Raw genomic sequence first — 18,088 nt, forward strand, 5'->3', positions numbered from 1 at the left:
GAGTCCTTGAGTGACAACGCATGATCTGTAAGACATGTGAACACAGAGCATAAGAAAACCCAAAAAATTCTAAGTTCAACCTCATTTCCTACCATTTTTACAGAATAATTTAAATTTTGAATTCTGCCTTCACTGTTTCAACGATTTTACCCTGTAATTTGTTGAAGGTATTGGTGACAAAACAGAAAAAAACAGAAAGTAAAGGGTATCTAGATAATAAACCTCAACTGAAGCTTGAGCAAATGAAATGTTACTTCATTAATTTCTTTTTAAGAAAAAATTCCTTAGCCTGGCTGGCTTGGTCGGTAAAGCATCCAACTCTTGATGTCAGGGTCATGAGTTCAAGCCCCATGTTGGGCATGGAGCCTACTTAAAAAAAATAGGCAGGGGCACCTGGGTGGCTCAGTTGGTTGAGTGTCCACCTTCGGCCATCTCAGGACACGATCTCGCAGTTCATGAGTTCGAGCCTACATCAGACTCGCTGCTTGTCAGCCTGTCAGCACAAAGCCCACTTAGGATCCTCTGTCCCCCTCTCCCCGCCCTCCCCCACTTGCACTCTCCCAAAACTAAATAAATATTTTTTTCAAAAATTCATTATAGGTCCATATTCTTTACAATGCCTTTACCCTGGGTCACAGTAACAAAATCAATACTACTTTTAGCTTTACAAGAATTATTGGTGGCACTAAATAGGAGAACAACCATTTGTTTTTTAAATTTAACGTCATAAACAATCTTTTAAGCTAATATAAAAGATCTCAGGACAAGCAAAAAGATGGTTAAACTCCATTTTAGACTTATGGTAACACCAAAACAACTTTAAAAGTGTGAATAACACAAACTGAAGCCAAACACTGCAAAGAGAATTTTAAAAATCAGATCTGTTAGAAAATTTTGAAGAGAAATGAACTATTTTCACAAAACTTGAAAAGGAAATGGGTGATTCATCAAAAGTCTAGATGAATCCTGAGACACCTGTTCATTCACTGACGTCTGCAGTGAACAGGGGCAGTTGCAAAGTAAGTACATATAAAACTCAAATTTAAGAGTTGTAATTAGGAGTATTTTATATTTAACTTAAGCTTGGTAGCGGAAAAATTCAAATGGAATTTTTAAAGTATTTTTTTTTTACCTTCTTAACAAACAAGGTAAAATGTTTAACCATTAAACATTTATTTCGGAAAACTAGAATTATTTAAGAGACATCCAGTTCTAGAGTAATCTGGCACATATATGAAAAAAAAAATCAGAAACCAATTCATAGATCTGTAGCACGCAAGTACATATATATAAACATTTTATTTCAATAATACTCTTCATCACTTCAATTTAAATCATTCCATTATGAAAATGTCTTAATTGAAGAGAGAATATTTCTTCAAAACTCTAAATTAAGCAGAGCTTTATCAATTAAATTTACAGCAATACAGCCTTTAGAAATACATAATTCTTCATTTTACAATAATACTTCCCCTTTAAAAATTTGTCATAGTTTGTCACAGATTTAAAATACAAGGCACCTAATGCTATGAAAGGGTAATACAGCATATGTAGTGTGAGTGAACCAGACTTTTCTCAAAGATTGATTCTCTTTAAAGTCCCACTAAATTTGCATGGACACACTTGCATAAAATTAAACATTTTTCTGTGTTGTTAATTTGCAATATTCTACGAAACTTAAAAGTATAATCCATACCTATTATAGGCAGCTTATTGTATCATTTTATCTGTAAGAAACACTGATCTATATACTTAAATGATTTCTTGAAAACATTTTCATAATATAGCCCAGTGTTTAACAAATAATGTGAAAATAAAGTCTCCAGAACATCAGAATTTTATTCCTTGATTAGTTCAAATTATTTCATCAGCTGAATTCCTTGAGATGTGTAAGGCAGGTTGGTCTTTTAGCGGGACTGTGGACTGGAACTTCCTATAACTGTGGTGATATGTACACAGCTACATAGCAAAGTACTTCATTATGAAATGAAGAAAACAGGTATGAGGAAAATATATTTTAGAGTTCCAAAGAACTGAAACTGTTATTTTTCAGACTAGGCACTGAAACATTTTCTACAAAAACTTGCCAGGGATTGTCTCTTCGCTGCATAATGTTCCATTATCAAGCTAAAAATAAAAACAAACAAACACAAAATCATCATTAGATTATAGCTGTCATAGCTTTAATTTTTACAGTTTATACTGTAAAAAGCAAATTATCTTAACATTGAAATATATAACAAACACAGTTTATTACACTTAACAACTGGATACTGGAACTGGAGGTGAGCACTAAAAGCACATGGGAGTGAGTTCCACAGCAGTGTCTAAGGCCAACACTGCTTACAGATCATGTGGTGACAGTTTGACTCATGGCATACCCACCATTACCCCGATGCAACAAAGACTCCTGCCACACCTTTCCCTTACACTCTGCCGAGGTCCGTCTTCACTATCTCCTCTTATCCAGTTCTCACTCCCAAATTTACTGAGTCCTTGCCTGGGGTGGGGGTGGGGGGGCATGAGTGTGACCATGGGAATAATGCACACACAGTAGGGAAAGAGTGCATACGTTACAGCACTACAAAGCTTTAAAAAATAACTATATGTACTTTTTAAAATTTAAAGATGGTAAGTAAACATATTTGGTTCTACTTTGCTGCCAAAACCTCAGTAAAAAGAAAATAAAGGGATTTTTCTTAAGGAAAAAGTCACATGGACAAAGGGAAGAGCAGGGACTAGAAAACAACAGCGAAGCAGGTATCTCTAAAAGGAGGAGTGAAGAAACAGCTAAAACAGAAAGACTGGCACGGTTTATAGAAAAAGCAGTTAGACATTCAAATGTCCTGCCTTACTTTTTACAGCTGATCAAGTGCCCCTTCTCTATCCCCAGAGAAAATGTGAGGTGTATTCTCTAAAAGTGTAACAAAGGGTCTCTGGACTGTGGAAATGCCAAGCACAATCCACCATGACTCAGGTAAAAGTAACATTTACATCACCATGACCATGCAAACACTGCTTACAAATCTATCCATAATTATACAATAAGTACACTGGGATGAGGAGGTGGTGGAAAAGCAGGCAAGTGGGGTGGGGAGAGAGGAGGATGAAACTTGAATGTAATCTATCCTCATCTACCAAAGTGGGAACATCAACTGAAGATGCCTAAAACAGAGAAATCAAGAAACAGAAGTATAAGTGTGGTACTTGAAGACAGTGTGTGAGGTGGGGTGGGGGGAGGGGGGGAAGAGGGGGGTCAAAACAACTGACGAGTTTAACGTTGACTTCTTAGAGCGGGAGAGCAGAAGCAGGTGGGCAGGGCAGGCGGCAGCTGCTCTGTACGAGCAATCTCGTAGAACTAGAACTCGAACTCTCTCAACTATGTGCATGGGTGACCATTGTAACAGTAAAAGCTGGAATACAAAATGACCAAAGGAAAACACAAGACCAAGACACTTAGCCCTAGGTTAGAGGTGTATCTGCCACAAAGATGATGACACTTAACCTTCAAAGGCCAATTTGAGTGCAAGGAGTTGACAGGAGTTGTTAAATGTTCTAAGTGAGGAGGGGAAGCCCAGCTGAGTCAGGAAACATTTCAATATAAACTGCCTCAGGTTATCTTAAGAAGAAAGGGACCTGAATCTGCAGAATTTCAGTAATTTACTGTGATTTCTCATTCTAAATAAGTACATAACTACTTTTATAGCTGCCAAAAATATATGTTAGATGTATTTCAAGCATTGATGCAGTGAAAGATAAAAATACCACGTACTCATCTGTCTTGTCAGAAATATAAAAGATAGTATTTCTTACAATTTTTTAAAAATGGGGAAATGTTCTTGAAACATTAATTGAAAAAGCATAGTCAGAGAATCAGGATATACACTATGCCAGTTGTAGACAACACACACAGACATACAGAGAAAAGACTGGATATACACCAAATTAATATATTTTTTCTTACTTTTATACTAGAGGAAAAACATTTTTCTAACATGTATTATTAAATAAAATTATGATCCTTAGCGTGAATAAAAGTAATAGTTGAACTTGGGATCACTTAATTTGAGTCAGGCACTATTGCACACTTTAAATCTTACCAAGTATTTAATATTCCCAGTAATCTTATGAGAGAGGAGGGACTACCACAACCCCACTTCACAAATAAGAAAACTGAGGCACAGACAGGTGAAGAACCTTGTATAAGGTCACACAGCTAGTGCACAGAGAAGCTAGAATTGGAACCCAGGCAGTATGGGTCCAGAGTTTGACTCCCTTACCCTCTAGACAGTATTTGAGATTACAGGAATAAAGAACCTTATTCAGCACGAATACTAGCTAACATACAAACCTGGACTACAGACAACAGCTAACTAGCTCCGTCCTCCTGAGAAACACCGTGCATAGGAATGAGACTCTCGCACTGTTCACTGTCTTCTGGAACCCTTAAAAAAATGTTTTTAAGGCAATAGTTAAGGAAAGCTTTTGAATGGAAAGGAGCCCTTAAAAATTATCTATTCTACTGGCTGAAGCTGTGAGGTCAACACTAAGACTAAGGCAAGACTTCCCAACAACATGCCCCAAGTTCTTTTTATAGTAGGATGTAAAAATCTTTCTCTCTTAAAAAAGAAAGATATTTGGAGCAGTGTTATCATATTTTATTTAAATTTTGTTCACACCAATGAAAGTTTTCTACATTTAAATTCATCACAGCAAAACAGTAAGCACTTTGGTTTTACCTATAAATCAAAATATTTTTTAAAGTAGTTGTGAAGAAACTATCTTACCACACAAAGGATCTAAACAACTTATTTTAATTTTATGTGGCATAGTACATATAAAATTATAATCTTTCAGTAATTCTTCACAAAGTGTCTACAAATTAGTCCAGCATGATACGATTTCCAGTTTAATTAGCAAGGATTATATTTTCAAAAACTTATACTGGAACCAAATATACCTCTGAATACGATGTTTTCTGCATATAAAGGCAAAAATTCTTCTGATTCCCACCATCACAGGATCCCAATTATTATAATGGCAGAGGAGAGTTACAATAAAAAATGAAAAAAATACAGGGATCGCGCCTGCAAAAAATAACCAAGAAAACTGCACCTAAAAATAAAAGATAGAAAAATAAAAACAATCCACCATTATCATTAAGACAACTTTATTCTTTAAAATAAGTTTTCCATTTATGAAAATCTGCAGGAATAAGTCAAAACCCAAGAAGATAATACTTAGCATTAATAATATATTAAGTATATTATTAAATATGAGGATTCAGAACTTCAGCATATGATTCCACTTGCTTAAATTACCAACAAAAACATGTCTTGCTTGGAAAATGGCCTAGGAAAGCCAGAAGGCATGCTTTTCCTGTATTAGGCATAGCACATCTGAGAGCAGAATTACGAACCATTTAGCTTTGTCTTCTACAACACATTGCCCATTTTTTTCCTGTACTGATTACTGCCGATCCTCAAGTAGATCCTCCCTTCAGTTTTGAAGTCACCTTCAAAAACTCACATTTTTATTTTTACTTTTTTATTTTACAGATGGAGAGAGAGAGAGAGAGAGCGAGCGAGCACAAGCAGGGTTGAGTGGCACAGGGAGAAAGAGAATCCAGGTTCAGTGTGGAACCTGACATGGGGGATCAATCCCATGACACTGGGATCATGACCTGAGCTGAAATCAAGAGTTAGACACTCAACCGAGCCAGCCAGGTGCTCCAAAAACTCACATTTTAAAAAACTATGCTATAATATGTTGTGATACATTGTGCTATGTTACCATTCCTTCCCAAAGACAGCACCAAAAACCCTTAAGTGCAACTTGTGCAAACCTTTAATTAACAGTTTGCAACAGGGGCACCTGGGTGGCTCTGTCAGTTAAGCGTCCGACTTCTGCTCAGGTCATCATCTCACAGTTCGTGGGTTCGAGCCCCACGTTGAGCTCTGTGCTAACAGCTCAGAGCCTGTAGCCTGTTTTGGATTCTATGTCTCCCTCTCTCTCTGTCCCTCTGCTGCTCACTCTCAGTCTCTCTCTCAAAATAAATAAACATTAAAAAATTTTTTTTAAAAATTTGCAACAAATTCTCCTGCTTACTCTTAAAATAATTTGATTATGTAGTAACAAATGAAAAAAATTCCAAAACGAAATCATGGCTTAAGTACACTAAAGACAACAAACAAGAACACTTTTACTAAGAAACGTGAGCCAGAGAAGACAGCAGCAAGCAGGGCCTCAGGGGTGAAAAGCCCATCAGATATCATCAAGGTTGAGCCTCCAATCCATCATTTTATCAGGGTTGTCAAGAAAATTGAAGATAATGAGATGCCATAAAGTGAAGAAAAATCTTTCCCTTCATTAGTTTACCTCTACCATCTAGATTCAACTAAGAATCAAAACCAATTGTCAAAGAAGGCTGCACTGATTGAGACTCAGCTGCAACCCAGTGGTGTGATTTGCTTTCAACATACTGATGAAAATAGTAACTCCTATCTTTAAAATAAGAAAAACTGTGCTTGTTCTCTGTAAGTATTAAAAAAAAAAAAAGTGCAGTTTAGAATCATAAACAAGACTCCCTCTGGTGGGAAACATATACTACTCCAGTTCACAGCACCATTAGAGCAAAGGGGTTTTGTGAGAATATTTTTTATGAAGGACTCACAATGCATAATGCAAGAATAATCACTGACAACTTTTAATATGCATGTCCTGCTTGCAGATACACACACAGGCTGTGAGCCTAAGAATACCCAGGAAAGAGCAGTCAGTAAGAGATACTAAAAAGCCTTCACAATGCTATCAAATTTTTGGCAAAACATATTCTTGGAATATTTGCCAGAATATTAATAATCTAGAAAAGCCATGACATATTTAAATGACCCAAGACCAGAAAAAATATGAAAACTTATGACTAATGAAAGTTAAAGATATAGATATAGTAGATAAGAGTGATTTCATGAATATTCAGCTAAAACCCTATTTTACAACTGAGTAAAAGTAAACTTTGTAAAGGTGGGTAGAACCCTACTTGACCTTTAAAAGCAAAGTTCACCTGTAACAATGCAGTTATTTATGTGTTGCCACATAATAAAAAAGTTCTGATTTTATTTCCAACAAGCTATGAAGACAGCATTTTAAAATGAAGACACTGAGGGGTGCCCGGGTGACTCAAGTCAGTTGAGTGTCCAACTTCGGCTCAGGTCATGATCTCGTGGTTTGTGAGTTCAAGCCCCACGTTGGGCTCTGTGCTGACAGCTCAGAGCCTGAAGCCTGCTTAGGATTCTGTGTTTCCCTCTCTCTCTGCTCCTCCCCTGCTTGCCCTCTCTCTCTCTCAAAAATAAATAACAACATTAAAAAATTAAAAATAAATAAAATAAAATGAAGACAATGACAAAAAATTGTCTACATTACTGTCTAAACCTGACCATATCTGGATATAAATGTGAATACTAGCAGAGATGCTTCCTATCATACAAAATATCAATTATAAATAGGTTTAAATAATTTATTTTAAGCACAATAAAAAATATTGATAAATGCTGAAATTTCAGAAACTATAAATAGTTGCTTATTAGAATTAAAAAAAAAAAAACAAAACATGAAAGTAGAGTTCTCCTGTTTCTATTACAGTTCTGGGACACCCTGCCACTTTTTCTAGAAAGTATCTTCCTACCCTTGATTCTCACTGGAGGCCCAGCCAACTCATTTAACTGGCTACCCAATTCGAGATGTGAAGACAATCGAGAAAAGACTGGTTATGTTTTTCTAATCAATCAATCATTTATCTTCATTTTCCTTATGTTTTGCCCTCATCTTAAAATATCTGAATCCATAAATTACATACTCATTAAATAAAATTAGATCCCCTGTGACAGTGTTTTAAAAATCCTAAAATTAACCTTCAATTTTTATTTTTCAAATCAGCAAAAGCTGATATTTTCAAAATATCAGTACAGAAAAGCTCATTTACATAGTAGTCTACCAAAATCCTCTTATACAGCACTCCCCTAGTTTCACTAGAGCAATTTTGGTTGATATTCAAGATCCTGAGATGTGGAAGGACCTGGATATTATTTAAACCTATAAAGAATCTAATGATGTATAACTTTAGTGTTATGTATATGTTACAATATTCTTGCTCTTTGAAAATGCATGATATAGAAGATAACCTAAATTAAGGTGAAACTCTGTTAATAACCATGACAAATAAGCAAGAATTTACTGAGCCATGAAACAAAGTATCAGCAACAGAACCGTTTTTTAAATAAAGAAAATACATATCACTGAGAGTATTTTGCCTTTATCCTAAAAACTGCACAAAGATCTAAAAAAAAATATCTTTAAAACTTTGATTATAATTTCTACACATTATAAGCCTTAGGGCTTTCAAGTATTCCCTCTTCAAATTGTATTAAACCAAACCACACACACACACACACACACACACACACACACACACACACACGCAATTTTGTTACTTAATACCTGGAGTTCAAAGTTTTACAAACACTGAACTGATAAATGACTACACTACATCTTTTAGTTGAATATATATGGCATGCCTTTCTCCCCCTTACCCCCAAAAGCACTAAAGAAACTCCTCCCTTCGGGCTGTTACAAGGTATTCTCTTTTCTGTGATGTTATCATTGCCAATGTTCATCGTAAAGGTCCCTGCATCCAGACCAGGACATCACAGAAGAGGAACAGAGCACTTGCCCCTCCTGAACCAGACAGAAATGAGCATTTGCTGAGAAACATTATTCCTGTTGCTCAGACTGATAATAGTATCACACTATTAAAGAAACTTTGGAATTTATCTTAGAAATCAAAACACCACTAATTATATAATAAGATATATCCCATTTTCTATTCTATACCACTGACTTACCAAAGAAAACATGCAATAATCAGCTATAAAACTGGAGAACTACATATAAAGATACTGTTTGTTCTTCACTAAGAAATTAAGAAAAAAAAAATTGAAAAGCTAAAAATGCAAGAGATTATCCATTTCTTTGGTACTTTTTATATATCTCTATGTAGTAAAGCACCTTGGGACATTTAATCATGTGCCCTAACTTTCACTGTCTCTGTTTTAAAACTACATCTAAAATATCTAATAAATAGTGTGTCTTACCTTTCGCATACACATGTCAGCTATTATGGACAGAGGTATTGTAAGGCTTAGTGCAAGTGTGCCTATCAACGATGAGGTAAGAAAGCAGCCCCTAAAAAGGAAAAATAAGAAAATACATGTTTCCATATTAGAAAAGTAAAACAACCAAACGAAATATGGACATGAGAGATCAGGAGCAAAAACAAAAGCTTAGGACAGACTCAGACACAATAAAGCAACTAGAAAGATTCTTAAAGTTTACCTTCAAATACTAAAAATCCAAATACGTAAGAATAAAACTTTCAAAGTACTTTATGGCATTTTCCAGATCTGCTTACAGATATTATTCAATTTGGATGCATAGCTTCTATTTCATTAACATTTTTAATAAAATTGCTGAAAGAGTTCTCATAGTTTTGTAATGACAATACTTAGCTAACAAAGGAAACAGCTTTATTAAACTGCAGGACAACACTTCACACCACAGACTTCTAAGAAAGTGATAAGCCAACACGTGAGTCTTTCACCAAACCAAAAATATCTCACCCTCATGAAAACTAAAATAGTCTTCTGACCTGTGTTGTTCTTTTGGTTTGGCTCAGCATTGAAAAGGACTGGTTATTTTTTAATGTACTTCCTTATTGCTTTCCATTTTTCTAGCAAATGTCCTAACCAAACTTAAGCTCTTCACTTTATTTTCCCCTTGAACTACCAATGTTGGTATCAAATTTTGAAATAGCAATCTGCACATGATTTTGTTTAGTTGAAAGAAAAAAAAAAAATGAAAGAAAGCATTATACCAAATAGATAAGCCATTTATACAGACTAATAATTTGTATGAAAAGAAAACGGAGCGCCTGGCTGGCTCAGTCAGTAGAACATGAGATTCTTGATCTCAGGGTCATGAGTTTGAGCCCCACATTGCAGGCAGAGGTTACTTTAAAAAAGAAAAAAAGAAAAAAAAAAGAAATTACAAGCCAAGATAAAACTGTAATGCATGTAATTGTGACTTACAGACCCATGGAAATTCTAGGTTAGTAAATTCTAGCTCAGTATATGTTAGTATTAATAATGCTATCCTGCAATAGAAGAGGCTATCTTGATAAAGTGTCACTCAACATATTCACTAGAGGCTATACCATTAGTTCTTAATGCAGGAAAGAGAACTCAAGTACTAGTGGTTCCCACTACTTATGAGCTAGCTGCTCTGTGAAAAGACAGTTCAGGAGGTCAATTTTTTCTTTTTTAATGCAGCATATGTACTTAGAGATTTGTAACACAAAGTACTATCATAAAGAGTCTGAGATGAAGTATTAAAAAGGAAACTATTTGGGGTGCCTGGGTGGCTAAGTTGGTTAAACATCTGAATCTTGATTTCAGCTGATGTCATGATCTCACTGTCATGAGATCAAGCTTAGCACAGAGCACAGAGCCTGCTTAGGATTCTCTCTGTCTTCCACTGACCCTCCACCGCCTGTGCTTGCATGTGCATGCTCTCTCTCTCAAAATAAATATAGAAAAAGAAAACTATTTGACTTATACTGCCTTTTCCTAATTTGGCTGATGGTTGAATCCTTTTATCATCTTTTATCATTTCAGGGGCACACTCTGGGAAATGCTGAGACAGAGAACTAGGTGCTACCATTCAACATCTAATACAAATGGTACAGTATATGCGCTTTACAGTACACCTCAATTTTTAAAAAATAAACAATGAGGGACAAGAACACATCTTTAATTTACAAAAAAAAGTTCACAACCATACTTTTAAATCTGTAGTTTACTACTCAGCCCTTGATTATGTACACTGAAGTTTACTGTTCCATTTACAGTTAAACATACAATAACCCTGCTTCTCCCAAAGAAGGGAATCATTATACATGCAAATTATGACTTCTGAGAAATGTCTATTTTCTTATAATTTAAAAAAAGGTAAAATATAGAGAGACATGTTTCTTATACTTGTTTTGTTGCCAAGAACACCCAGAGTATAAGGGATATGTTTGTTTCTTCACTGACTGGTTTGCTGCTACTGAGTTGTTATCATTAGTACTCTAAACACTCAAGTATTAGAGTGTATCTGAAAAATAAACCTTCTTGAGATCCTGAAAAATCCATTCTAGGTAAGGATAAATATAGCTTTTATCATAATATATGACTTTGTATAGTTTAACTATTCAACAATACTCATATATTCATATATCAATACTCACATATACACAGCTGGGAATATAAGTTGTGTTTCCTCTGTGGAGAATGACATTGCAATTCTCTATCAAAATCTAAAGTCCCTATAATTGACTCAGTCTTTTCCACTTACAGATATTTATCCTATAGAATGCTTACATATATACCCAAAGACATATAGGAGAATATTCAACGCTATTTTATTTACAAAGTAAAGGAATGGAAACTTAAAATGCCTCTCAATAAGGAACCAGTAACATACATTATATTCTACTTATTATGTTACATAATGGATTGAAACATAATGTATTAGAACTATACACAGGCTTTAAAAAATGAACTGAACCCAAGTGCTGATATGTGAAGACTTATAAGATAATCTGTGAAAAAAAACCAAAGTACAGAACACTATCTATAGTATGCTCCCATTTGTGTCTTAAAAATAAAACAATTTGTTGGAGTGGGGGGTGGTAATTAGGAGACTGACACACCCTTCTGCATGTACAGAAAAATTTGTAGAAGGCTTAGTAGTTAACAGTGGTTGTCTATGAAAGAAAGGAATGGAGATTTGGAGTGAAAAAGAGATAATAGGATTTCCTTTTCATTGTACACCCTTTTGTATACCTTTGCATGAATTACTCTTTTCATTCTAAAAAAGTTATATTAAAAAAATTTCAAAACATGTTATTATTTATTTAAATGTAAAGTTTCTCCAAGGGAGCAACTAAAAAACTCACATAGAGAAATTACATGTCATGCTTGATCATCCTCCAGAACCTACATCAAATTCTGCTAAACATAATAAAACTCTATTGTATATGTTTATTAAAAATAAAGCTCTCAATAAAGAATGAGCATTTTAATACTTACAGGTGGCACAGTCCATGTTTACTATGAGTCTTAATGTAATAAGCATCATACTAAACGCTTTCTCTAGCCAACACCCAAAGAAAAATCTAATTATTGCTTTGAAATATATTCATTTGCTTTGAAATTTTCTAACTTAAACTAAACTTAAAGAACTAGAAAACATGAACTTGTATTGAAATATAGTTAAGTACACATAATTATTTAAATTGCAGTAAAAAATGGCTGAAGATCAACAATTCTTCACGACTCAACTGAGTTCAACCAAAACTCTACCAGAGTAAGTAATTCTACCTGTCCAGACCCAAGAGTAGAGAGAGGCAAGAGAAATGAGACAAAAGAAATACCAAAACTGATAGAAAAGAATAGGATGAAAGAGAATATATGATATATAATCTAGGAAATAAAATACATAACTCTCTTTGATGCGCACCTAAAATACATGCAATGAAAGATGGAAGAATGAATGAGTAAATGGATTCTGATATCAAAGAGTTTTAGATCAGCAAAGGAATTTAAATACATAAATTACTACAAATGAAAGTTAATCTTTCAGTACTACAAATGAAAGGGAGTGTGGGAGACTATCAAGAAAACAGAGAAATTTCCTTAATTGAGGAAGGGGGAAAGTACAGGCAAAGCATTAAGGAAATCCATGGAAAAGGCTACTTTTGTTGTAGTCTTTTGCAAGGGAAAACTAGTTAGTAGTCTTAACTAGCATATAATAAAAAATTCCTTTTAGGAGTTTAGGTACAATTTGTGTTGTTGTTGTTGTTGTTTTTTTTTTCAGTTCCTATTAGATGGAAACAGGACTAAGTATCAAGCTCTATATCTGAAAGATTTCTTAAACACCACACATAATATTGTCTTCAAACTATTTTAGGATCATTATGACATATCAACATACTTGGTATTATAACATTTCAAAGCATATTATCATTCCAAGTTAATTGAGGTTTAGGGTTACACATCTGGCTCACTTACACGAAAAGCCCTAAGAATAAAAAAACAAAAAGCATCTATGAACAACCAGACATTCCAAAGTCTCCTAAATAAGCAAAGCTCCCTAGATTCTCACTCAGAACTCATGTTATTCATATTTAGAATATAAACCTCGTAAGTTTAGATGTCCATTAGGTAATGGCACCTTTCATTTATATTAACATTCTACCTTTAAAACACTTTTACAAATGTAGATCATTTATGTTCATCAGAAATTTATTCAACAAATATTTGTTGAGCTCATTCTATGTGCAAGGTAATACTCTACACAATGGGTGCACAGAAGTTAAAAGACAAAGTTCTTGCTCTAGTAGAGTTACTTTATTAAATTGTGAAGTGTGCGGGGTGGGAAGGTGCACAGGAGGAACCATCAAAAGACAGAAGAAATATAAAATACTTAATCTATCCCAAAGTCCATAAACTGGTAACTAATAAATGATAGTGTAATAAATAGTACATACCACAACCACAGGAACTCTGAGAGAACCGTTCCAATAAGGCCATTAATGATAATGCACATTAATACTACTTTATTGGGAAACTCAAAGTCCTCAAATCCAGTATAATGAAGTAAAAAGAAACCTGGCCATAAGAGCAGCAGATTAAACAGACCTACAAAACCTAAATATGTATAAAAGAGACAAAAGTTAGTAATTGTGATTTATTTAAAATTTTCAAACTTATAACTCTATAATTAGAGAACATTATATTTTACACAAAGAGTTCTAACTGGTTTTCTTAACTGGAACTTGTGTTTCTTTGGTTCATATCTATGGACAACTCAACACCAGAAAAAACTACACTAGCAGCTGGTGATCACTGAATCTTCAAGGTTCAACTATTCACTGCATGGAGCAATTCCTATGGAATAAACTACTTAATTCAGAAAGAAAGGTTGCTAACCTTAGCTACCAATAATTTAGTGTCTTCAAACTTAAAGAAACAATTGGTATATGGTGTGTATATGGATATTCAGCCTAAATTATGAGGAAGTTGATGGCTGCTCCCTGATTCCTCATATTTATGTATAAAACACCTGTGGCATGCTCGGAATAATGAAGGAAGTTTCCAAAACAATACATTCTTGGTTCTTGCCTTCCAGGAGCCTATAAACTAGTTGGTGAGAGAACATACCTACATAAATAGCTACTCAACATATGAACTAAGGACAGACTGACTACTCATAAAGGAAGGCTGTAACATTTAGTGGTTGACTGTATGTGCTCTGCAGTCTAATTGCTCTGGGTTCCAATCCCAGCTCTACCATTCACTAGTAGTGTAAACTTTGTGCAAGATGCAGAACCTCTTTGAAGCCTCAGTTTTCCAATCCATGAGTGTAAAATCATATCTAAATAGGTTAGTGGGAGAATTAGATTAACACTTACAAAATACAGCATAGTACTAGCATAAAGTAAAAAGTTAGTAAAAGGTGAGCTATTATTGTTATTATAGAAATGCAAGTTTATGAGTCCCTATGAATACAAAGACTGTAAAGAAAAAAATTACAATTTTATAGTAATTTTTATCGCACTTTCTATACAGTTTAACATTGCAGATCCACTATGAGATTCATTAGATAACTATAGAGCTTTCTTCAAAGTTAAGTTATAGTAAATATATATTTCATATTTGTTGCTAAATAATAGGCTAGTATTTCGGATGCCTAGTTAAATCTTTACAGGACTGGAGCACCTAGTCTCTATCTGCTCCTAAAGATTCACAGTTACCTGCCTCCTCTGAAGAATGGTCTCGGAGAGCAAACAAGCCAAATTTTCCCAAGAAGTGATCACCACACCGTCTGCATCCCACAACTAACCCATAGAGGATGCACAAGGCTCCTCTCATGGCTGAAATCCTACTGTCTGTGAGGACGTCTGTGAGGAGTACCTAGACATTACCGGCTCCTTTCCCCCTCCATCTCCTGCCCCAACATGCCATGAACTGGGCCAAACCTCAATTATACTGAGACCATAACAGTTCTTTCCCCTACTCTATCCTGCTTTTCTTACTCCCTTGTCAGGTTTCCCTGCAGAGCATCCCCTCAATAATCACCCATAAGAAATTCCTGTCTCATATCCTGCTTTTAGAATACCCAATTTAAGACATCTAGTGATAAAAATAAAAACAAACAAAATGACACACATACAGAAGGGACTCATGATCTGAAAAGCTTACACAACATTAAGAAGTTGTCATAATCAAAACACCGAAATTTGGCATCATCAAAAACCGAATCTACTTTGCTGTCCCTGGACTATCAAGTCTATGGAATCCCACATGTATTACCAACCTCTGAACCTAAAAACAAAGGTCCCAATTGCTTCCACCCTCCAGAATCTGGCCTGTATACCCTCCTGTTCTTCCCTAAAGTGGGCTTTCCAGCACAATCGCACAGATCCACTCACTGTTCCCTGTTATGCTCTGCTCACATCTCCATCCCCAAAGAACCCTCCACAACCCAATCCTAACTTCTTTCTGGTCCTGCCTATTATAAAGCCCAGATCAAATCAATATTGTGTTATAGATCATGTCATATATGATATATAAAAATCACATATGATTTTTTTGTCTGTATGTAATAAGAATAAATTAAACAATTTTTCCTGAAAATTGCCAATCTTAAAAAAAAACACACACTCAGAAAATATTAGCATTTCATTCCATTCCAGGTGGAATTTTCTATGACCCTAAAATAAGACATTATTAAAGTTACCTTCATATTTAAGGCATATTTATTGAATTCCATACTTAAACTTGAGTGATCACCTGGTCTGGTAGCTTTCCAAATGTTTTGTTTCTGTTAAACTTTAGGTGAAGATATTCAAACATTTCTTAGCAGAAAAATATTTTCTACAAATCAAATTATAATGCAAAAGCCCAAGAAAACAGAGCTGTTCCAGCTGAAGCAACAAAGGGCTCTAAGAACCAGAACCATACATGCAACTCCACCTCCTCCCACCCATCCCAGGATCCTCTGCAAATCATTTCGAAAGCTACTCATCTGTCCAATCTCCTTATTTCTCAGATGAGTATGAAATAAATGAAATTATAACAACTATATTCCTGGTCTCCTAATTCCCCATAAGCTGTACTTTGAACTTTCATCCAGGCTTTTTTTAATCTACTGATATTCAGATATCTTTTAGAAGATATCTACAGATATCTGACAGATAACACAACTATTTTACTCAGCTGATATCAGGCAAATGAGAATTTATAAGTTCTCATATTCAGTATTTTATTTACAAAAATTAAGAACTGATTCCAGAAACTACATTTTGGTAATTTGAAAAATCTATGTCATAAAAAAGCCTATATCTTAAAGAGCAGATGGAAAGCCTTTAAGTGTCCCATGAGTTTTAATGAAAAGTACATAGACTAGAATAGTATTCTTTGCTTCTAAAAAGTCAAAAATGGTAAAATGTGTAATACAACAGGTATTCTCTCACATGCTTGTAATAGCATAATTCTTTCCTATCAATGAGGAAAATATCTGATTCACAGGCTGAAACATGAATGCAAAAAAGGCATTAGGAAGAATTTCTTTCTTTACTTCACACTGAGGAAACTGGCCTTCTGTCAGAGGTACACAGTTATGCAGGGCAAGGTATGAGAAAAACACTGAGACTGGACTTCATGAGCCTTAAAATCTGATGGTTTTAAAGAATCATATGGAGGAAAAGAGAAAGGCTTCCTTATTCCCTCTAAAACAAAACCCTAAGCTAATCATTCAGAGTAAATAGCCTCACAGGTTAAACATATTCTTACCAAAGAACATTGGAATATCCAACTTATCTTCTCTGTCTACTTTTCTCTTAATCATAACAATATAGACAGCATAGAGCATGGCTCCAACAAGAGACCAAATGGAACCTGTAAAAATCAACATAATGAGTTCATGCATTTTTCATTAATTCATTCAACACACACTTATTTAAAATCTAATACGGTGTCAGATACTATTTCAAGAAGTACACAAATATGAAAAGATAAAGTATAGCCCACCCCCTCCATGTCCTCCAGGAGTTCAGGAAGCAGTTTAAAGAGTGAACAAACACATGTGCAAACATCCAATGATCTATACAAACACACATAATGTTAAAACCATGGAAGTAACTATTTGTTTTTTTAATTTTGAAATGCTACTTCAGTTTGACACCTGACACTGTCTGGTGTAATATGGTTAAGCCATTGCTTATACAGTCCTCCCCACTGTCATGTATCATCTTTAGTATATATTGTACTACCATCTTCAAGGCCCTGTTCAAGTCCCACGTCTGCCACAAAGCATCCTCCTCCTACTCCACTGAATTTCCATCCTCCTGGTCTTCTATTTTAGACAATTTAATATTTACATGGTTAAATGTAATATTATTTTATTCTCTAGTGTTTTTATTTTGTAAGTCTAGGTAATGATTAAAGTCAAGAACTTGAAAAGTACAAACATACTTTTTAATGTTTTCTAAAATATCTAATACATGGCGTATAGTACGGGCATAATAAATGCTGATTCTCTTTAATATTAACTCATTCTCAAAGACATTTAACTAAGTTTTAAAAACAGCTAAATTAATGTGCTGTCTGCCAAGTGACCACATTTAATACTTCAATTAATTATCCCAAATTCCAATGTTTTATTGAATCTATTTTTTAAAAATTTAACTTTTTTAAGAAAGCAAAAAAAGTCTATCAATAAAACCTCACACATACACAACAAATACATATATCGTTTTACATATACAAAGCTGCTCTGGGTAAGAAATGATATAGTTCAAGGCATAGCTATCAGTTCAAGGGTGAGAAAGACATAAGCAGTTCAAGGCATGAACTATGCCTGGGCAATAACCAGGGATAGTTTAGAAAGCAGTGTTCCATTCAATGAATTTCAAATATCTAAACAAAGT

General features: G+C 34.6%; 1 protein-coding gene across 1 annotated transcript in view; it reads right to left on the reverse strand.

Annotated features, from left to right (window-relative positions):
- Nucleotides 1-1,280: 1,280 nt before the first annotated feature.
- The window catches only part of SLC35F5 (solute carrier family 35 member F5), a 36,657-nt gene continuing 19,849 nt past the window's right edge, over nt 1,281-18,088 (reverse strand). The window contains exons 11-16 of the mRNA XM_060622503.3: nt 16,953-17,057; nt 13,646-13,805; nt 9,150-9,240; nt 4,961-5,115; nt 4,352-4,445; nt 1,281-2,127 (exon numbers count right to left, since the gene is read on the reverse strand). Of these exons, the coding sequence (XP_060478486.1) occupies nt 4,370-4,445; nt 4,961-5,115; nt 9,150-9,240; nt 13,646-13,805; nt 16,953-17,057 (587 nt within the window). The 3' untranslated portion in view covers nt 1,281-2,127; nt 4,352-4,369. The remainder of the gene's footprint in view (nt 2,128-4,351; nt 4,446-4,960; nt 5,116-9,149; nt 9,241-13,645; nt 13,806-16,952; nt 17,058-18,088) is intronic.

The sequence above is a fragment of the Panthera onca genome, chromosome C1, assembly GCF_046562875.1.
Source record: "Panthera onca isolate mPanOnc1 chromosome C1, mPanOnc1 haplotype 2, whole genome shotgun sequence".
Lineage (NCBI taxonomy): Eukaryota > Metazoa > Chordata > Mammalia > Carnivora > Felidae > Panthera > Panthera onca.